The 24,410-nt window shown below is 36.6% G+C and overlaps 1 protein-coding gene across 3 annotated transcripts in view; it reads left to right on the top strand.

The window, feature by feature from the left end:
* The window catches only part of cpne5a (copine Va), an 87,218-nt gene that overhangs the window by 40,039 nt on the left and 22,769 nt on the right, over positions 1–24,410 (top strand). For all 3 annotated transcript variants that reach the window (XM_084389436.1, XM_084389435.1, XM_084389437.1), the window contains 6 exons: positions 10,933–10,996; positions 16,983–17,086; positions 17,410–17,514; positions 21,203–21,244; positions 21,533–21,608; positions 22,574–22,627. In XM_084389436.1, the coding sequence (XP_084245562.1) occupies positions 10,933–10,996; positions 16,983–17,086; positions 17,410–17,514; positions 21,203–21,244; positions 21,533–21,608; positions 22,574–22,627 (445 nt within the window). The remainder of the gene's footprint in view (positions 1–10,932; positions 10,997–16,982; positions 17,087–17,409; positions 17,515–21,202; positions 21,245–21,532; positions 21,609–22,573; positions 22,628–24,410) is intronic.

Genomic DNA, 24,410 nt, shown 5'->3' with positions numbered 1-24,410 from the left:
AATTGAAGAATCAAAAAATACTAAAATTGTGGGGAAATGTCTGAGCAAAGGATGCCCTGCTTTTGAACAGCCTGTCTTCTTTATTACACACTGACAAACTCTAATATCGCCCTCTTTCCACTCTTCATTAATTCCCCATAGCCATAGAGCTGTCTTTGTGTATCTATTGCAGGAAACAGACTAGCATTCACTCTATCCTGTGCAGCGGATATAGATGCAGTCATCTCTTGAAATGTATCCGTTCGTTGTGTTGAAATAAATAAATCTACAGACTACAGACTTGGCAGCTGATTACAGAGAATTGTTTGGCAATAAACAGAGCAAGCAGAATTTAGTTGTGGGAAGAACTGCTTTAAGACAAACTGCAAAACTAGTCTGATTGGATTTGAATTTCAGCAATGTTAATTCATCATCTCCCTTCACTGGCGGTGTGCTGAAAGAACACAAAACATAGCCCAGCTTTAGATTCAATTAGAGCTGTCTACACTTCAGATCGTGTTCATATAGGCGATATAGGAATGGAGGTAACATAAACCTTATTGAGTACAGTACATTTGGTCCATCTGTGCCTTAAAAGCATCTGTAAAACTTTCTCCTTTAGTGGTGGAGATTTAATCAGATTGACCCCAATTTAAGGCTATTTATCTTTGAACAACGAAGAATATACATAGGATATATATATATACCTAAGGAAATTTTTTCTTTTCTTTCTGCTTAATTTGCATTTTCATTGTATAGAAAAGGGCAGCTTTGACATTTGGATTTTTGTGCCCCATTCGGTTTAAATGGGCATGGTGCTTCTGGCCCTTGGCGTTGGGTTATTATGTCATGCTGATGGATTGGGCCTGTGCTTTAGGCTATATCAGTGTTAAACAGGACTTGTATGCTTTGATTCTGGAAATGCATTATGCTGAGCTGCATTGACAAATAGAGAGGAGAGGAGAGGAGAGGGGAAGGGGGGGGGGGGGAATAAAGAGAGAGAGAGAGAGAGAGAGAAATATGGGCCAACGAGTCTTATCTAGGCCTCAGATTCGATACTCTGGTGGGACAACACAGCCATGTGTTTCTGACTGCGGGCTGTTTGAGCCTTTTACTGAAGAAAAAAGTCTTTCAAATTTAAATGGTAGCCAGACAAAAAGCACAACAAGCACAACTAACTGTGAGCTGTGGAGTGCAACAGCAGACAGGGCAGAGGAATCTTTTGCCCTCAGTGATGGGCACAGTCCCCAAAAAAATCCCCTCAAGAAAAACAAACTGCAAAAATGTGCTGTGATGCTGCTCTGATACACTGGAGCTATCTCTACCTGATCCGACTACTGACTATTACAGTCTACTTTCAATGGAGAAAGGTTGATTTAGTCATATACATATAATTAAACTGACCTTTCTTCAAAGTAAGTAGCTATAATAGAAATGTTGTACAGTATAAAAATCATTAATCATTATTTATATATATATGTATACAGACCCTTTCCAAAAAATTAGAATATCATGGAAAAGTTTATTTCCATAATTCCATTCAAAACGTTAAACTTCCATAGATTATAGATTCAGGGCCCACAACTTAAACGATTTCAAGTGTTTAGTTGTTTATTTGTACATAATTTGGGCTTCCAGCTCATAAAACCCACGAAAACAGTATTTCAAAAAATTTGAATATTACATGAAATCACACAGTAATTACACAGTGATACCATGGTCATTGAACCAGGTTTTGGTTCTTTTCCCAGTGTGGGCAGGTGCAAATCCTGCTGGAAAATGAAGGAAGCATGAAGTGCTCTGAAAATGTCCTGGTAGACGGCTGCGTTGACTCTGGATTTAATAAAGCACAGTGGACCAAAGTCCTCTTTTCTGATGAGAGCAAATTTTGCATCTCATTTGGAAACCAAGGTCCCAGAGTCTGGAGGAAGAATGGAAAGGCACACAATCCAAGATGCTTGAAGTCCAGTGTGAACTTTCCACAGTCTGTGTTGGTCATCGGCTGGTGTTGGTCCACTGTGCTGTCCACTCAACGCAGCCGTCTACCAGGACATATTCAGAGCACTTCATGCTTCCTTCAGCAGACAAGCTTTATGGAGATGCTGACTTCATTTTCCAGCAGGATTTGCACCTGCCCACACTGCCAAAATAACCAAAACCTGGTTCAATGACCATGGTATCACTGTGTAATTACTGTGTGATTTCATGTAATATTCAAATTATTTGAAATCCTGTTTTTGTGGGTTTTATGAGCTGGAAGCCCAAATTATGTACAAATAAACAACTAAATACTTGAAATCATTTAAGTTGTGGGCCCTGAATCTATAATCTATGGAAGTTTAACGTTTTGAATGGAATTATGGAAATAAATAAACTTTTCCATGATATTCACATTTTTTGGAAAGGGTCTGTATATATATATATATATATATATATATATATATATATATATAATATATATACAATAATATACGCCACCCCGTCTCTCAGCGCTGAGGTTTCACTCTTGCTCTACCTGTTCTTACTGCGCGGTGTGATTCTCCTCTCAATATTTCGCTGTATGCTATGTTAAATGAATCGTAGTTGATCCATGTGGCATCAGTTGGGTATTCGTATGCTGTTATCTGTGCGCATAGCACAGCTGCACATACAGTTCACGAAGCACGCACATAGAGCTGCGTTTCAGAGCGCGCGAACAGCAAATTAATTCCTCTTTTGCATCCCTTAATGTGCTTGAACGGACACATACACACAAAATTAAGTAAGAAAACCAGTCTCTGCAAGTATTCTCGTAAACACAGTCGGTAATGTCTTAAAGCAGGGTTCACCAATCTCGGTCCTGGAGGGCCGGTGTCCTGCAGAGTTTAGCTCCAACCCCAATTAAACACACCTGAACCAGCTAATCAAGGTCTCACTAGGCATACTAGAAACTTTCAAACAGGTGTGTTGGAGCTGGTTGGAGCTAAACTCTGCAGGGACAGCGGCCCTCCAGGACCGAGATTGGTGAACCCTGTCTTAAAGGGATAGTTAACTTCAAACTGAAAATTCTGTCATCATATACTCACCCTCAAGTTGTTTCAAACCTGTATGAATTTCTTTCTTCTGCTGAACACAAAGGAATATATTTTGAAGAATGTCAGTAACCAAACAGTTAACTGGACCCATTGACTTCCATAGTAGGAAAAAAAAAATACTAGGTTTGAAACAACTTGAGGGTGAGTATATGATGACAGAATTTTCATTTTGAAGTGAACTATCCTTTTAAGTGAACGTAAAGAATTGAAAAAGGAATCGGATGTGTATCATTATATTGTATTCGTGCATTCAGTCTTAAAGGGACATCAACCTATTATACCTGCTGCTAAGTCATTAATCAAACACAGCTCTAACAAAGATTAATCTATATTTAATTAATATTGGCTTGCATTTTTTAAACTCTGTATCATTAAAATGATTGAATTTCATTAAAAAAAACCATTAAGCATTTTATTAAATTTATATATAAATCATAACACAGTATGTCTGAGCCATAGTAGATGAAGTGGGATTTGTTTACTAAATAGTCATATTGAAATGGAAATCTAGTGTTAATCCATCACCTTGGATGAATTAAATTGGAGTTTAAACATTCAGCACAGGAATCTGTGATGGTCTAAGCCGCTCCATATTATGCAAATACCCAAACATTCACCCTGAAGGATGGTGCTTTTCAGGGCATTTTTTTTTATATAGGTCCCCATCTCAAAATGAAATTTTAAGCCATTCTGCCACATTCAGCGAGCTCAGGACAGGAAATGCATTTTCCATTCCATCTAGAGCAGCACTCTAGGCTATGGTCATTCATGAAAGGGAATTGTTGTCATGATGTACAGTATACAATGATTGCTCTAGGCTTTGTATTTAAATAGCAGACAGACCATGTAAAACACCTCCAGTGCCGGAAACAATTTTGACCTAATGGATATTCTTCCTATTGTAATTTTGATAATAGCTGATGTGTTCACTTATGGTCATCTTGAGGGCAAGATAAATGTCTTATCAGTGGACAAAGGCACACCGCCATCTCTCTGACCTCTTGTCTTTTTACTACTGTAGGAGACCTCTGACATGCTTACGGTTTCATATTGTTAAACTGACTCCACTATAGGCAGAAGCCTATATCCATAAGGACAAAAGAAAACAGAATTATAGATATGAATGCTATCAATCCCTATGCAGTCAGGTGGCAGCGGTAGGAAGAAGAAAATGAATCAGCTATGACTCAAAAAATGACTCTCTGAAGAATATCTCATTCACGGAAAGTCATATACCCAGAGTAAGCACAATTTCAGGTCTGTAACAAACATCCTCTTCTCTTCTGCTAGATGAATGGCTTATGTTTAGCTGAGGTAGATCCTGTACTCCATTAAGTTGAATTGATTGTTTTATGAATAACACTGAATTGTAGGTATGCCTATGCCTGCATTCTTGCACAATAGACAATAATTATTCACTTGAAGCTTGTTTAACTATGATGCTTCTTAAGTAGCTCTGGATGCTGAAAATGAGTCTTCATTATGATAAAGCAGTGGTTGGTTAGCCAGGAGGTTTCCCATTAATTATGGATTATGCAGCCTCGTGCAAATCATGTACGGAGGTTTGATTTTCTTTGGTTTGGTTAAAGCCATTTTGCAGGTTTCTTCAGCTGTCAGAACATTCACTGTTGCTGTGTTTAGTCTTTTGAGGCCGTTGAAACACGAAATTCCACAAGTGGTGGAGAACGGTGAACCTAATCTTAATTCAAATCCGGGTGTATTTAAGGATTACGGTTGTCTGTCTAAGTATGAAAAGCAATTGGATTTAAGTTATAATCTCATTCCAACCCCTTGTGGAGTTCTGGAGCTTTATGTAATGCAGCTTGACTGCGACTCGCTCTGCGCAGTGAATCAGCGATCCGTCATATTTCACCCTCCGCTCTGTTTGTCTTAGTTTCACATGAAATGAGTCTGGATAAACTTATTCACTTAATCTCTTTGTTAGACAGATGAATGTAAATGTTCCTAACAGCTCAATGGTCTGTGAATGCACAGCTTATCGCTCACAAACAGGGCTGTTTATTTCAGGTACTCTAGTTACATACGTGCTCACATACTCAGAAACACATGAATATTTAATCTGCCTTTTTCTGTTTTCTCTCATTCTAATTTTTTCTCACGTTCAATATATATTCTCTTAGAATGATGCTCAATGCTGAAAATCATGAGGCGCAGGATACAATTTTTATTGGGGGACCAAGTCTCTCCTCCACACATTTGATTTCTTTATTTGAATCCGCAAATCAAATTTCTTACAGAAAGGATTAAAATATTCTCAGAGATAACACAGCTTTGACATTCAAGGGTACATAAAGCATCGCTTACGCCACACAGCAAGGCTGCCTATCACAGCTGATATGGAGCAGAATTTTGCCAGCTGTTTAGACCACACACACACACACACACACACACACACACACACACACACACACACACACACACACACACACACACACACACACACACACACACACGCACACACACTGGATTTCCATGTTTTATAGGGACTTTCCATAGACGCAATAACTTTTTAAACTGTTTTAATACTTTTTATACTTTTTATAAACCTACCCCTAAAAACAACCCTCACAGATAACTTTCTGCATTTTTACATTTTCAAAGAACATCATATTGTATGATTTATACTAAAGAGACCAAAAAACAAAAAAATTCCCTCAAGGTAAAAAAATGTCTGGTATTACAATGTTTGTTGGGACATTTGGTCATCATAACATGGGGTTTACCAGGACCACACATTTTGGACACATTTAGATGAATACAGTTCTAAATGGAGCATAGTTTATACTGTTTTTAGCCATGTATACAATATTACCTACATTTAAACTCATAACAAACATGTTAACATTTTAATTTACGTATAATCAACCATTCTCTGTTATCATTTTTCCACCAAAATGGTGCTGGTTTTTGGTACAGGAGTGGTTCCGAAATCTGAGCTGGGCTGGTGATGCACTGCTGTTTGGTGGGGGAACTGTGAACCTCAGATTGCCATCTTGTGTTGATGATAGCCGAAAGATGTTATGATGGACACCTTATAATGTGCACATATTCTTTTTGGTATCAAATTTGATCCCAAACAAAAAATTGCCATTTTCAAGAATCTGCTGAAGACGCATCTTTTTCGGCAACACTTGACCCATTACTAACACTGATTATTCTATATCTATAAAAAAAAAAAAAAACTTGCTACGTGTACTGTGACTAACTGGGACTGGTCATGGCACTTGCATATTGTTGCCCTGTTGTTGGTTTGATTGTTTCTATTGCTCTCCTCATTTGCAAGTCGCTTGGGAAAAAGCGTCTACTAAATGATTAAATGGAAATGGAAAAATAAAATGGAAACCATAATAATATCAAATTTGCTTGATGTGTTATTTATTTAACATTATTTTATTCTTTCATTTTATAATTGTATTGTTTTAACAATTGTTTTAACAATTTTATATTATTATTTATTATATATTATTGTTAACAGCATTATTAACAATTGTTATTAACAATTTCTTTCCTATAAACTTTTAAATCTCAAAGACTCCCTAGCACCCTTTTGCGTACTGAAGGCACTCGTTGTTAAAGATTTTAATAACTCTATAAAAACTCCATAGTAACTACATCTTTGACAACTACCAACCACCTAGTAACACCATAGCAACTACCAAAAATACCTTAGCAACCATCCTGAACACCCTAGAAACCTCTAGAAACGCTCTAGTAGATCATATAAACACGAAGGTGGTCTCGTTTCACTCAGGGCATCAAATGGCCAATCATGGATCACCTCAACACTTCCTAGCCCCTCCCTAGCAACCATTGTCGAGCACCTTAGCAACCAAAATCCTCATGGGAAACATAGAGGATCTTAGTTGGCCTTTTATCGCAGGGCCCGGGACAGTGTTCCTTACGCCGGCCCTGATTGTTCATTCATTTCTTTTTTTCCCTCTCTCACCTGTCAACCTGCCGTCTACTTAAATACCAACATAATCCTTCATCCTAATGATGAAATGTGCAAACATCTCCACAAATCTTACTTCCTGCTGTATAGAATGACAATGCTGGCTAGAATTAAATCCTCTTATGCTTCTTCCTTAGTCACAAGAAATGACATTTTAAGCACTTTTGATTACCCAGAGGGCTTTTGGCAGGTTTAAGACATCATGGGACACCATGTTTAATTACAATGCAGTTTATTTTATTCTTCGGTACATTATACAATTTTCTGTGATTCTTCAGAGGACAAGGATAAAGAGAAATCTTCCTTAATTGTAAACCCTGGAGTCTTTGTCAACAATTTGATGAATAGCTTCTGATATAGCATATAGGATTACCTCACAGGCCGCAAGTACCGAGCAATTTGTTAGGCTGACGAGTAGCTCTATAAATCACCTGCTTTTCTCGCATGAATTGGTCAAATCAGGCCTGCACGTGTGAAATGAGATGCTGAACAGCTACAGATGCCAAGATGAAGAAAAGGATGCACAGAGTGCAACAAAGACTGAAAACATTCAGCATAATACCAACTAACTCCTCTCTCACAGCCAACTTTCTTTCATCTGTGATCAGTATGTAAAAATATTCTCCCTGTTCCTTAAGGACAGGATTGGGTGCGCATACTTTGTTAAAGGACTGTTTGATCACAGCGAACAGGTCAGGCTGTGTGATGTTGACTTATAAGTCATTTGGCTTTGAATGGCGGATTTGGGACAGTATTTTTCCTACTGATTGACTGATTTTTTTCTATTGATCCTCCAAATATCTATTGGCCCCAGTTAAAGGTTAGAAAGTTGATATCAAGCTCTTGACTGTGTGCAAAAAGATGCCTTGATCTCCTTCCTCATGCCGGTGTGCGCTCTAGATCATTGATATTGCTTATGCCAATATTATCGAGCTTTCCCTGGGAAGGTGCAATGCTGTGAGTGCCAAGAAAATCTGCACAGTCAAATCATGGGCTGCAGTTTGTGTAAGGTATGGAGTTTGAGTCGAATTTATACTGAATTATTGCCTCATTATTATACAGCATTCTTGCTGAGTAAAAGTGGCAGCAACAACTTGATAATGTTACAAAAAGATTCCTATTTCCAATAAATGCTGTTCAAATAAACTTTCTGTTAATCAGAGAACCTTGAAAAAATATATCACGGTAATGTTTCTTGAGCAGCAAATCATCATATTAGAATGATTTCTGAAGGATCATGTGACACTGAAGACTGGAGTAATGATGCTGAAAATTCAGCTTTGCCATCACATGAATAGATTACATTATTATTTTAGAAAATAGTTCTTTTAAATTGTAACAACATTTCACGATATTACTGTTTTTACTCTAAATTGGTGTGTGATGACCTTCCGAAATCTTACCAATCCCAAGCTTTTGAATGAAAGTGAGAAAAGTCGATCTGAATGGATAGTGTCTATATTTTTAGATTTCACATTGAGTTTAAAGGCTGATGAATTTGCTAAATCTTTTTTTCTGCCAATGTGGACCTTAAACAGCATAGATAATCTAGCTTGGTTCCAGGTCATGATATTGCTTTAATGGCAATACTGTATGTAGTTCAAATACATTTTTAAATAACTTTTTCAATTTAAGCTTGATGAAAGGAAAATTAAACTTGAGTGAGTTTCATTAATAAGAATAAAACGACGTGCTGCGTTCAATGTCAGGCTAAAGGCACCAAGCGATTCAGATGTTTGATCAGACTCTAATCAATTGGCAATGCAGCAGGGAGAGGCGTGAGCGCCATTGATTTTGCTCTTCTGCAGAGCACAGCTAACACACAGTGTTAAAATACACTTTCCAAATAAACAAATGGCCACACCAGTGGGGTTTGTGATAGGAAACAATGCAGTATTTCAAACAGTTTCATCATTTTTACTTTCCTGTCGCATCGAATGGCTGTACATATAGCAGCTTGTGAATGAATATGGTTATAAATGATTGCTTCACTTGTTACAGTTGTCAATTTGTTCATGTATTTTGCAACTACAGTGCAACAAGTATAATATTGCTGTGAGTTGTTAGCATTCATTCTTTTGGCAGTTTGGAAGCCTGTCTCTAAGAGCATTAATAAGGGCATGACCTTAGAAAATGAGCTGAACTCCATCAGTTAACCCTGTTTACTTGTTTCTGGTTCATGTTCAGTAATTGAATCTGATTCTGTTTTGCTGTACGTCTTACCACTCTGTCAATGATTTAAGGGGACTTGGTTTAGAGAGTGCAGAAAAAACACTGGAGAACACATTATAACGTTCCAAAGTTTTTTTTTAATAAATTGAACACAATATGTTTCATCTAACAAGTTATCTCTAATACCTGAGGGAAAAACATGAGCAGCAGCAAACACTGACCTTTCCAACCTACACGTGGAGGTGAGACTGAGTGATCCTGCAACTTCAGAAGGTTAATGGGGAAACTGGCCTGAAATCCATTGTGTATTTGAATTATTCAGTGTCATATTTTTTTTACAGAAGTGTCTCCTATAAAAGCAAAGGACAAATTGTTTCCTCATTTGACATCCTTACAGTGACTCGAGTTGAACTGGCCTGCTTTTTAATTCTCAACTTTAGGGTAATATAGTTAAAAGTTCAGGGAAGAAGGGGATGGAAACAGGCAAACCTTCGACATAAACTTTAATGTCGAAATAAAGAAACACTACATAACAAAAGTAAAGCGGCAGCTTGCCACATTTAGATTTGTGAATTGGTTTTCCTCCAGCCATTAGTTAAAATGACTGTCCCTATTCTAAATTAATATTACGTAATAATGTAATATACACTACTGTTCAAATGTTTGTGGTCAGCAAGATTTTTTTAATTTGATAAATTAACCAAGGATGCATTAAAGAGTGACATTACATTTAATGTTACAAAATATTTCTCTTTCAAATAAATGCTGTTTACTTTTTATTAATAATTTTTTTTTTTTTTTTAAGTATAACAGTTTCAACTGTTATAATAAGAAATGTTTCTTGAGCACCAAACCAGCATATAATGATTTCTGAAGGATCATGTGACACTGAGACTGGAGTAATGATGATGATAATTCAGCTTCGGAATCATAATTGCATTTGAAAATATATTAAAATAGAAAACAGTTCTGTTTTTCGCTTACTTTTATTCAAATAAATGCAGTCTTGGTGAGCATAAAAGACTTCTTTTAAAAAAACCTAACAAAATCTTACCGACCCCAGACTTTTGCATGCACTGTCATGTGAAAGTTAAACTGTGTTTAAAGTAATTAAATACTATTAAAACCTACGCATAGTTCACAACAGTTTCCCACAGTTTACATGGTAATGCGAAGCATGAAGGAGATTTGCAAACGAACTGAGAGTCAGTTTTGCAACCGAACACTTTGCTTATTTGTTATCTTTAGTCTGCAGTGACCCTAAAGGCAGAAGTAGACACGAGAGGATGCATTTTCTTTGCACACATAGCAGGGTCAGCATAAAATCCCTAACATAATTGTGCACCGGTTGACATCTAAATTAGAATCTTCAGTGATTGACAGAAATAAACTGGTGCGAATCAGCCAAAGATTTAAGCTTTACAACATCCTAAAAACATCCTGAGGCAGAGATTTATTTAAACTCTTGGTGGAAAACAATAATCTGAACTGAAATATCCAGTTTTTGTCAGCACACAACACAACTATGATCTTCAGCTCCCCGGTGTATCATCTTTTCTCTGATACCACTTATCCTGCTGCTGTTCTGGCATGTGGCCATGTGCAATCCTGACATTTCTTTGACTGTAATTATATAGAATTCAGGTCATTTTTATCAGTATTTTTTTTATTCATGCCCTGCTATTCCCAGTAACACAGAACCGTTTGCACTAATGCACTGCGTTATTTTTTCAGTGGCATCCCTGGGAAGAACTGCGGCACCATTATTCTCACTGCAGAGGAACTTGGAAACTGTCGGGTAAGTCAGCAGTTTTACTTTATCCTCCACAGAATAGTTTTGCTCTGAATAATTGTTTTTTTTCAACCGCCTTTGTTTTCGAAATGCTTGTAACTCTTCAGCAGTGAAAACCTTTACTGAAATGATTCACTTTGATAAGAAAGCTGACTGTTTTACTCTTGAGATCAGACCATTCACTGCCTGGCAGCCAAATAGATTATTCCAGAGAAATGAACTGCAATATGTTATCTCCACAGACAAAAGGGAAACAACTTTAAAAAACAATTGAGCACCAAAGACATATTTTAATACGTTTTTTTCCCATTTTACTGACGAATAATATAATAGAATAACAGAAAACCTTGGTATTTGTAGTCACAGGTTTGCATCATTATTTAATATTTCTAACTTGAATTATTAACCTTCTTTTTACTTTATCTCTGGCATTAACACCAGAACTGCCATGATGGTCATTTTGACCGTTTTGAATTTTATATCTGCAATAACTTTGTTGAAAAAATTAATAAAATCCTGCTGGTACCTGACTTTTCCAAAAAGTGTCTGTATTTTCATTTAAAATATTTTTCATATAAATTACACATAAGGCAAAAAAACTAATTAACATACAGTATTTACCTATTTCGGCCATAGACGGTCAGATTGACCGCACTGAATTTCGCGGTATTATTATACATATACCAATATACACAACAATAAAATGTGGTAAAAAAATACACAAAACATATTTTAAAACAAATCATTTAAATGTAATGATATTCAGAACAGAACAAGAATGAAAAAATAACTATAAACAAGCTAAAATGAAATCGGCTACTTTCAAGCGAAAGTGAAAGTAAGCGGCGTTAGGCTCACGTAACTCTCTAATTAGAATCAAAATGTTTCAACATTTGCGATGTATTTGGATGGTAAACTATTCTTTATTATAGGCTTTGTACTTCACTCACGTTCCAATATCGACGGAAAAAATCATCCTCTTCACATGCGCAAAATGGTAGGAATTGTACTACTGACTATATAAACAGAGAAGTGGAATTTTTATATGTTAGGTTGACTATTTTATTATTATATTTTATTATGGCTATAATGAACAGGCTGCGATGTCAAGATTACAATGCTGGAATATGGTGTGTGTGTGTGTGTGTGTGTGTGTGTGTAAGGCGCGGGCGCGATCGAACAGTGTAAACATGAAAACATAGGCTGCTCCGTCATTTTGTTCAGGACACCTACGGATATTATTATTTATAGATGTATAATTAAACTTGTTTAAATGTACAGTTTGGTGTTGTTTTGTTTTTAAAAGATATCTTAATACAATAAATGCATTAATCTCTCAATTGAGTATTTATCAATAAAGATATAGAGTTTGGAATCTAGCGGTCAAAATGACCGCTTGCGGCAGTTCTAGTAGTTATGGAATTCTGGCACTTCTAGTGTTAACTAAATAAAAACCAGAACATAGGCGGATGGAGCAACAGTTGAAAAATGACAGCGCTTTCAGTAGTGAAGAGCATTGCCCATTGGGTTCTGTAAGAACTTTTGATCTAGTACACATGAAGGCTGTGTTTGTTTCCCTTGTTCTCCTGAGTGCTTTAAGCCAGTATTTTAAGACCAGCTCTTACTGAACCAAATGATCATGGAATCCTTGAATTTTTCAAGGAAGAATGAACACAGAATGGAATGTTGCAGCAACTGGTGTCACAGCTTGAGTATAAATAATCTGTGTTTCTTAAAATTGCTTAAAAAAATCAAAGTGAGATATGGATATTGTGAGCCTATTTGAACTAATTCAAGGGTGACGATGTCTCTAAAGTTCCCTTCAAAGACTTGAATGCTCATATTGATCCATATGAATTCTTGGAATGCTCTTTGAAGTACTTTGGACACATATTCTACATGTCTTGTACTCTTGTTACAACCTGCATTGATTGTCTGGGCCTAACAAACTGAAGAGGATCAAGCATCCAATCTTATATTCTGCTTCTGCATTTTATATTTGTTCAGACATCAAGTGTTGATTGCTGTAGGATACTGAAGGGTCTGAGATGGTGTCAGTGAATAGCACTAGATGTATATGTTAAGAGGCTTCTTATAATGGGAGTGATGGCTTGGAAAAATGATAAGCAATAAAATGCTAATTAAGTGGCGTTTGATGAAAGCTGGTTCTGTAGACATGCATATGGACTGATGAATAGGTGCGGTAGGCAATCAGACCATGTAGTGTTTTCTGCAGAATAGTGTTTTATTTTAATATACAATATATAAAAATGTATAAAATGTATAAATGTATAAAATTGTATCATATTTATTATATTATTATATTTTAATAATAAAATGTTATTTTTATAACATTTTTAAATAATAATTCATCATTTAATGTTTTAATTTAATTTATAAAATTTTAAATATCGGTTATATAAAAAAAGGTGATCTTTTGATATGCATTGTCATATGAACGCCCAGTTAATAATGAAACCAATTCCACTGAATTCATGAATTCTTGCTTTATTTGTTAATTAATTTTTGCTTGTATGATGTTAATTCATCTGCTTTTTTGATGGATTCAAAGTTTATTCACAATGAATTTGTGAAATTCATTAAAAGAATAGACTAATTTGTTCTGACTACAATTGTTTTTTTTTTTTTTTTTTTAGTGCAGCCAGCAAAGATAAAGTACTAGAATTGTTTTTGTTTTATCTCACTCTCTTCAGACTACAAGGTAAAATATAACAATGCCATGGCTCTGTAGATTTATTTGTCCCATCTCTTTATCATGTCTTCTCACAGGACTGTTCTGGTTTCATTTCGCTGTCTAGTAAAGTTTACTCTGTCACCGGTGATAGTACTCATTAAATAGCAGAAATAGCAGCACAGAGTAAATTACAGCTTTTCCAGGTTGTAAATGGCTATGTTGTGTTGACTACAGGCTCAAACACACACAAATGGCTGCTCATTTGAGCGATCTAATGCACACACTCGCAGCCACACTCAAGCTCATTTGAAATGGCCAAAGAGCTTTTCCCCTCTGCTTGAGGGTAATAGATTGGTACATCTGCTTGATCTATATATATATATTTCACATGGTAGATCAAAAGATTTTACAGGATGTTATGAAAGGCCAGGTTTTGATCAGGTACATGCAAAGAACATCTATGAGGAAATGCACCATGTGGAGAGGAAACCTCTAATTTTAGTGAGAACAAGGTTTGCAAATATCTTCAAAAGTCTGTCTCTTTCTAAGAAGTTACATAGCGGAATCACATTCAAAGACCAGATAAAACCTACAAACCCAAAATAATGAGTGAAATGTTTCGTCTATGAAGTACAACGTGGCCAAAGACTGGAAGCTGTGATGTGAAGGGCTTTGAATCCTTGAATTGTTTACAGTTGCTGAAGAAAGCATTTCCAAGAAAACTGTCACTTTATGCTTGATTGCTCAATTCATAGAGTCTGGATTCAAAGCTAGCTTAGCTTGATATTTTGCTTTTCTCTGCTCAAATTGTTTTCAGCTTGAATTGATTTTGCTAAGTTTCTATTTATGGGATCATAATCATTATGAATGCTTGGTTTTAATAGACCCGTTAATCATACGAAAAGTCCTCCTCACACTGTGGTTTAGTTCAGTCAAGAAACAATTCGTCCATCAAATATGAGGTAAATTGTCCCTAGACTAGCACGAAAAGTCTCAGTACATATAGCCTACCATAAGTTTTAATGACTTTGTATCAAATACCACACATCATACCATTATGATTAAAGGGTTAGTTCACCCAAAAATGAAAATTCTGTCAGTAATTACTCACCCTCATGTTGTTCCAACCCCGTAAGACCTTCGTTCATCTTCGGATCTTCTTATCTTATTCAACTATTCATTTCCTTCTCTCTGGGCCTTAAGTTGGTTCACGTAGTGTTTTAGCGCAGCGCGTCTGTGTTGCACGTCACCACGTAGGCTCACTATTGGCCGACGCTTGTCATGTGTGTGATGCGTGTGACGTACAACACAGACGCGCTGCGCTAAAACACTACATGAAAAGACTCGAGGCCCAGAGAGAAGGAAATGAATAGTGGAATAAAGTCGTTATTTTGGGTTTTTTTTGCGCACAAAAAGTAATCTATCTTAGCCTATGGAGGAGTGAGACAGCTCTCAGATTTAATAAAAAATATCTTAATTTGTGTTCCGAAGATGAACGGAAGTCTTACGGGGTTGGAACAACATGAGGGTGAGTAATTACTGACAGAATTTTCATTTTTGGGTGAACTAACCTAATGACGTTGTCTCCATTTTGTTAAAGGGTTCGTTCATCCAAAAAGGAAAATTCTGTCATTAATTACTCGCCCTTATGTCGTTCCAAACCCGTAAGACTTCCGTTCATCTTCGGAACACAAATAAAAACTTAAAAACTAATCCATATGAATCAAATAGTTTAGTCCAAATTTTCTGAAGAGACACGATCGCTTTAGTTTATATGATGAACAGTCTGAATTTAGGCTTTTATTCACATAAACATTTATCAATTCACTCATCAGTTGTGGTAAACAAATGGAAACTTAAGCATACGCTTGACTTGCGAGAACCAATGAGGTTCATTCTCGTGTGCTACGCAGCACGTTTGAGCTTCCGCAAGAGCTTCTGTTTATGTTCGCTGATCAAAGTCAGTCATTACTGGAGTGTAATTTACCAAGTACACACTGGACGAAGTGTCTTGTGATTGATTCCTCTGGAAAGCTTCTACAGTTCTTCTTCAATCTCTTCCCTCACTCACTCTTCCTCTCTTCTCACTGACTCCAGCCTACAATTTGATCATTCTCTGAATGGCACTCTCAAAGCAAGATAGTGTTTAGTGGTTAATTGGTTCAAATGGAATTGATGCTTGCTGATGGCAGGCACAGATTAACCATTTGGGCCACAAAATAGCCATTTAGGGGCCATCCCAAAAATGTGTATGTATTACAGTAAAATGATGTCATAATAATAATTTAATTAATATATTGATTCATGTGAAGTGTTATTTTAGTATTAATTATATAGTATTGTTATATTTATTCATATTTTGAATTAGCTTTTATTTTCATATTTTTTAGTTTACATTTTATAGTAAGTTTGAGTAATTTTGCACATATTATCATTGTAGAGTGGAGCAGGTATGAGGTCAGAACCCAGAAGACTAATTCACCACTGGTTCCTTATTTTCTTATGAGTTTTATAATGTGGGTTTTCAATTTATCAATTTATTTCATTTGCAAACTGCACACACTCAAAGTGTCTTATCTAGTTATTTATTAAAAAAGTATGGTTTTATTCATGCTTTCAGTATGGGTGTGTAATTTACGTTGTAGGACAAAAAGTCAAAGTGTCGTCAAGTTATATTTACCACAGGCTTTATTTGACTCATAAATAAAGTAAAAAATAAAATAAAAAAACAACATTATAAATCTCAAGGGAACCAGGGGTCAGGGATTTGACATAATCCCTTACCACTCTGTTAGAGATGTTGTTGGGTAACACTACCTCATGATAAACTGTTTGAAAAATGTATTAGCATAAAACTGCTCCAGTCAACAAAAACATTATAATCTAGTCATTGGAAAAGACGTCAGGTATTCAGACGTCAGTATTGACATGGCTTGAAATATTCTGAATCGTTTATTAGCGAATGATTTATCCCAGTCTTTTAAAGAATGGGAAAACAAAAAGTTGTTTTAGCTTTAAACCTTTTCCCACCAAAAATCATAAGGTGAATGAAGGAGACATCTCGCAGCTGTCTGGAGCACATGATTTTATAAAATGTTGAACTATAGAGTCATGGTGGGGGTGAATTGCGCCTGAAGGTCCAGAGACCCTCGCCATTCATCTAAGCTGCTCAAGAAAAAGCAATGTGCCTCTGATTTCACTAGATTTAGCTGCTCTCTGCACTCTTTCAATCTCTTACCTTCCATTTTTCCTTCCACCCCCCATGTTCTTTCTTTTCTTCTTTCTCTCTTCCCACAGGACTGTGCAACAATGCAGTTCTGTGCCAATAAGCTGGATAAGAAAGACTTCTTTGGCCGCTCTGACCCGTTCATGGTGTTCTACAGAAGTAATGAGGACGGAACGTGAGTTAGCTGTCTCTCTCTCTCTCTCTCTCTCTCTCTCTCTCTCTCTCTCTCTCTCTCTCTCTCATTGATTCACAGCACTCTCTCAGACAGGAAAGCATGTACGAGAAATGTGCATGTCTTCTTTTTGTGAAGTCATGTCTAAGGAGAGGTGAAGAAAATTGGTCTGGGTCTTAGGAATGTCTTTGAAAATTGTTCTAGCCAATAATATTCACTTAGTACTTTTATCAATATGTAAACTTCTAACCTATATATAATAAAATGTAATCATACAATGCGTCCTGCTTTGTTTGAATTTCACATCTTTGTGTTTTGTTGCTTAGGTTCACTATTTGCCATAAAACTGAAGTGGTAAAGAGTACACTGAACCCTGTCTGGCAGGCGTTCACCATCCCTGTCAGAGCGCTTTGCAATGGAGATTATGACAGGTGCACTCACACATACACAAACAGACATGCATGTCAATATGCACTGATGCTTTACGCCTGTCACCAGAGTTAACAGGTCTCGTACCAACTGTGCATGCACGTAAAACCAGTGTGCAAAAGCTTTCACACTGTAATTATGATGTGTCAATAATTTTTTTTAAATGTAGGATGATTTTTTTTTTAGTATAAAGACATAAACAATTCAGAGAAAAGTATATATTATATTATATTATATTATAGTATATTAATCAAATTCAAATATTTAAAAAAAATATATATATTATTAGCAATAATAACAATATAATATAATGTAATATAATATAATATATTTTTGGAAAATAAAATCTTTTGGGCCTTTTTATTGCTTATAAATATAATATAATATAATTACTATTAATTAATTAACTTATATTATCATTATGTTTTAAAAAAAATATTTTAATATAATTAATATAACATTTTAATATGGTTTTAATATAACTAAGAATAAAAAGTAACTATGTTTATGTCTTTTTTCAGAGTAACAAAACTGTGTTATTGTTTATTCTGATATGCAGTCGATCACTTGTCGTCTAGGACTATGAAAAGGTGTTAGTATGTGGAATAGCCTTATCTAGAGATGTTTGGGTGTGAATTATGCAAATTACTCTGTGGGTACGCACTCCGTTACTTTGACTCATTTTAGCAATGAGGGTTTAACATAAGAATGAGGATAAGAGCACATTTGTGTGCATATGCTGTTGTGAATCCTGTGAAAATCTAGCGTGAGAATGCTGTTGTTACTGAATAAGACCCTGTGTATGTGCGTGTTGAGAGGGATCGTGTGTGTCGAGAGGGATCGTGTCCCTGTACTCTTTGATTCAGTCGCACATTGAGACCCGACTGCTGGTACTCATTGCATCAGCATTATTTGATCACAGACAGGGCTGCACGGTGCTGCACTGTTGTGATTTATGCTCTACAAGGACACATTATTTTTCTTTCTACTTTCTGTGTAGCATATATGTGTGTGTTTGCACTACACTGTTTCTTTGTTGGTCTACATTGGCCTATGCTTTCTAGTGTGTCAAACAGTTTGTTGTGTTCAGTGATATTTCTTAGGCCAGGGACGGGCAACATCGATCCTGGAGTGCCGCTGTCTGCAGAGTTTAGCTCCAACTCTAATCAAACACACTTGAACAAGCTAAGCAATGTCTTACTAATGCTACAGACAGGTGAGTTTCTCTTATCAGGGTTGCAGCTAAACTCTGGAGGACAGCGGCACTCCAGGACAGACCTTGCCTACCCCTTTCTTAGGCTATACTTGGCTGTGTTCCAGTCCACTTTTAGACACGCACTTGCGAACTTCCCTAAGCATTCCAAGTGAACAAGGGCTTAGCACGTTCCAATTCAGCCTATTGCAAAGGTTCCGCCAGTAGTGGGCACTCATGCAACGTAAGCAATGACGCACATCCGAGTGAACGAGACGGAGGGAAGTTAGCGAGTGAAGGGCATGACAATTTTGGACTGGAACGCAGCCCTTGTGTGTTCATTTTCATTGCAAGGGTGAGGATTGCAGACGCATTGGCAGCTGTGTGTCGTCTGAGAGCTGTCATAGCCAATCAGAACACAGGGAACAGAACCACCTGCCACCCAGTCCCCACCTGGCCTCTGATCCCTTGTGTGTGAGAGAGACAGAGCAAACGAGAGAAAGAAAAAGGAAAGGAAGCTCCAGCTGTTGCGGTGCTATGCTAATTATTACCTGCTGTAAGGATGCGAGCTGAGAGGAGTATTTATATTGTGTAGTTGATATATTTTTTTCAACAGAAAAAGGTCCATAATAAGTTTTAGATGTTATGCAGATCCTAATATATTGGTTCCAAATCAGAATAGCAAATAATAATGACTTTTAAGCAGTAATGTGGCAGAAAGTATGCTATTATGACATTATTTGATTCATTTTATTGTAACAGAGTGCTGTTGTACTGATGATCAGCTCAGGCTTTGCTAATATGAACCAAAAGCTCAAGTTATTTTTAGAACATAAAGCATTATCTGTCTTGCTGATCATCAGTGTGCATCTTCTGGATGTATATCTTATTATTTTCTTTGAAACAAATGCTTGTATTAAATCAGGTTAGAAAAGAGGGCAGGGTCTTCTTCAGGGGTCTTAAACAAATGAGAGAAAATTTGGTTTGATTGACATGAGGGGAAGCCATAATTTGCCCATGGTGTCATAACTGATCTGCATCTGTCTGTGATCTTGGAGAGAGACAGGAACAGCACTTAACCCTGTCAGTCAGCCAAGCTCCTGAGGGACACGTCTCAGACTTTACAGAGGAAATTACCTCAGGGCTTCCGGATGTTTCCGACACTCTGGGAGATTGATAGAAAGTTGTGGAAGTTGTTTTCCAGTAGAAAGTCCTAAAGATTTGTTATGTTTGGCACTGGAGGTTTTAGTGGATAAATGTGTGCAGAAATTAGTCTAGGCTATACATTTTCCAATATTTTTCTATTTTTGTTTGGTTTGAATTGAGAAGAAAAGCTGATAGACAGGATGTGTGCCATATGATCTCAGATGAATCGCCTACATCTGTTCTCTAACTCCAGAGCTGTACCAGTCTTCTTTACCAACAGATGGAGAGTTTCTCCATGTTCTCCATGGAAATACTCAATAGATGCTCAGTGCTCTGAGTCTAGGGCCATTCTCTTATCCAAACTCAGATGATGCATTTGTGCCACTGAGATTTCATTACTACCTTTGCAGAGTAAACAGCAGCAAATGATTCTAATCAAGCAACCGTACAAAATCATGTTTTACGTCCTACGATTATGGAAATGTCCTGATTTACCAAGTACAAATCCACATTTTTTAGCATAATCATGTGAAAAAATAACCAAGTCTGCTGAATAGACCGGAATGAATTTCCAGCATGGTATTTCTGGTGAGAATTTTTGACCTTAGGGAGGCTTTCTGGACTAGTCATCCAAAAATGAAAATTCTGTCAACATTTATGATGCCAATATCTCAGTTTTCTGGTCCATACAATGAGTTGTTTTGGACCCCATTGAGGTTTTGGAACAACATGAGGGTGAGGGTCATTTTTGGTTGAACTATCCTTTCAAGAAGATAACACAACATACAGTGTGCTGATTATTAAACAGGGAAAGAATGACTGTTGTCTGTTTTTGCTCATTAATTTTCATCGCAACAGTAAATACAAGCACATCCCTGTATTTTGTGATAACAAGTGTGTGACATGCTTTGCCGCCAAATGATGTTTAGAGCTATTACCCTTGAAAGCCATTTTTATTAACAAGGCTACAAATCTCTGCTGCCTCCCTGTAATTGATTGCGTTAACTTACTTTGAACAGAATGAGGTTCTAATTATTCAAAACTTCCGATGTAATTAATGTTTAAATGAAACTCGCCTGCGTCCTGTCAGGTGAAGTGACGCTCCAGGGCTGCTCTGTGTCACAACCCGGGAGTTCGTTTCCTCTGCCGACCGCTGTTTCATTCCGAGTGCACTGTCTGGATAAGAGCCTGTAATTGGTTGGTTTTAGCGTTGAGATGAAAAGACAGTGAGACAGGATCTCTAAGCTCTTTTATAATCAGAAAGCATCCATCAATTCAGCTGCTGCATCTCTTTTCAGTTTCTGACATATCGCCACACCATGTTTCTAAATGCTCTGTTTTAAATCTTTCAGGTCAATTAAAGTGGAGGTGTACGACTGGGACAGAGATGGCAGGTAGAAAAACACACACTTGTTTATTTACACTACACATTTACGTAATATGATCTCATGATCTAATATGTGCATTTGCTAAACCCCACACACAATGACACATCACTGACACATCATTTTATTTAATTAAACATAAACATAGTGGAAAAATGTCCTAGCTTCCTGAAATCCATGCTCTAAAACGCCTGGCAGTAACAAATACTGATCACTCTCTTTTGTAAATAAGTTGAAATCCATCTATTTTCATCATCACAGACAGTAAGATTCTCTTTTTTGTTCCTTGTGCTTCAGTCATGATTTTATCGGGGAGTTCACCACCAGCTACAGAGAGCTCTCTCGCGGTCAGAGTCAGTTCAACGTGTATGAGGTGAGTTTAGTGTATCAGATACTGATCCATTAATCCACTGAGGATCCATTGTGTTCATATAGAGGAGGTGATTCTTGATTCATGAAGTGATGATAGCAAAAATAAAAATAAGAATGTGTGTATGGGAGCTTATCTTGTTGAAAAATATAGGGGAGACTTCGCTTGGTTGGAACATCCCCTTGATATTTAGAGTATTCATTAACATATTTTATTATGATTATTATTATCATCAATTTTAAATAAATAATATTAATATTAGACTAATATCATAAGTGTATTTGCAAAGCGCAAGTTTGGTTTAAGGTAGACTTTTAAACTAGTATTTTAACACTGTGGACACAGACAACCTGGACCATCCCTGTTGCACAACTTAAATTGAGCTAAAAATGCACATATACTTTGTGATCTTGAATTTTTTTTTTTATCTTAGAACTCAATCTTTTTTGTTTGTGAGAAAGCAGGAGGGGGTTGGGTGTGTATAAAAGTGCTGTGTGTGTATGTATGTATTCACCCTAGCATTAGCCCAGTGGTGGAGTGAGGGGGCGGTAAGATGTTCTACAGGAGTGTGACAGTCCCAGCGGTGTACTGAAAGGATTTGGGGTTTCCTGGGGATTGAGTCGGACATACGACACTAGCAGCTGCAGTGTCGGTTCAGCTAAACCCCAATCCATACAAATCACATCATCTGTGTCCTGGTTTCCAAACTGTTAGCCAAGGTTGCCTATGTAACTGACCTGAACTGGTTTTGTCAAAGCATCTGAACATTTAGAACAGTTGTGTCTTTTAAAGTAAATACACACTCACACAAACACAAACACACACACACACACACACACACACACACACACACACACACACACACACACACACACACACACACACACACACACACACACACACACACACACACACACACACACACACACACTGTAAGTGATGTGTCATCTCTAAATTTTATATTTCAGGTTGTGAATTCTAAAAAGAAACTCAAAAAGAGAAGATACATCAACTCTGGCACAGTGAGTATAGTGAATTTGCTCTCTTAATATCCTGCACAATTTTTTATTTTTATATTGTGTTTTAGTAGGCTACAAACGTTTTAACATGTTAGATATAATACGATAATACAATTTGTTTTCAATATATCTTGAATTAAGGTTATATTTCTTATCACATTGATTTAGTGAGGTTTATGCTTAAAAAAAAGACTTTTCTGTCTTTAGCAACAGGGCTATTTTAGTATTTTTCTACAGGATTTAGTTAGACTGTGGGGGGTGAACCTCGGTCCAGGAACATGCTCCACTGGAAGATCATTTTGTACATGTTAAATTCATCAATCTGTTGAACTTTGAGAGTTCGAAATTAAGAGTTCCAACCCATGTTCAGTGTGCAAATTGAACAAAGGAAAACATATTATTAACATATTAACATAGTATATTATTATTATTATTATTATTCCTAGGACAATAATAGCCACAAATTGTGAAACAAATGCACTGTAAAATAAATAAATATAAATATGTATGTTATTTGATTTTACGCTACATGTATGCTTTTATTTTGGCGGAAAACACAACGTTAAAGACCTTTTATGTTACAGTGAGAAGTTTAAATATATATTAAGTTCATTATGAAAACGGGCGTGCTGCTAGTCTAGTGTTTATTTATATTTTGACTAAAAGTAATATTTTATTAAGGTTTATTTTATATATTTTTAGTTACTACTTAAACTCAAATAAAAATTAAAACTCCTTTTTATTCTTTTTTAATATTTCCATTTAGCTTTAATTTATTTTCATTGCAATTTTAGTTTTAGTCATTTTTGTATTTCATCTTAAAGGTGCAGTATGTAATATTGACTATTAGCTAGTGGTTGAAATGGGTACTGCAGTCCAAATTCCCCCGCCCCCTCCTCCTCAGACTCGATGCTCACGCCGGTTGCCAGATTGAAGACACTCAACAGGAGAGAGTGCAATTAACAATGAAAGCTGAGGAGACTTACACACTCTGTAAGTTGTTGAGTTGATTTATCCACATTTTAATATGCTCCCGTTCATAGAGATTTTTAGATGGATACCGAGGCTCTTTTAGGTCTGGAATATGCAATACGCTGTGTTTTCCGCCAACTGGCAACCGGGGGTGTGGAAATACTATTGGTTAAACTGGCAGCGTGCAGCATCGCACAGACCAAAACAAAAACAGACATTCCGACACCGAACGCACAATTCAAAGAAGAATAACTGGCTGTAGCATTGTTTCTCAGAGAAACAAGTATGTGAACGTTTCCTAAATAACTGCAAACATATTATGATATTATTATGCTTTAGTACAGTCAAAAAAATTACATGCTAAACTTAAATTTTTTCAGTTTGATGCCAAGGCAACATTTTCAATTTTTTGCACTGAATTCACTGCATTCTTACAACACTAAATATATTTGCCCAGCTGTATTCCACAAGGACTCTGTATGTCTGGTTATTATTCAGATAAATTACTTGACAATCTGAGATCCAAGTCCCTTGACTGGATAGTGCTTTCTGCTTCACACTTTGATAAGGGGAGCAGTGAGAAAGTAATATCGGAGGTCCGGGTGGATAACAGTGATTGATGATCCACAAAGACTCTCCGCATTAACTGCCATGAATTGGCTTAGAGATTTTAATCAAAACTCAAATGAATAGTCCATCACCTGTCTTCCTCCCAACATGGAAAGATCCTGGTTGTCTAATGACAATACTAATGAAAAAGACTGTGTGGTACTGACAGCAGAGAAGAGAGTCTTTGCATAATGCCATGATGGAT

Source organism: Rutilus rutilus, assembly GCF_951802725.1.
Source record: "Rutilus rutilus genome assembly, chromosome: 19".
Taxonomy (NCBI): Eukaryota; Metazoa; Chordata; class Actinopteri; order Cypriniformes; family Leuciscidae; genus Rutilus; species Rutilus rutilus.
Note: the sequence above shows the minus strand (reverse complement) of the source record. Positions and strands in the feature narration are given on the sequence as shown.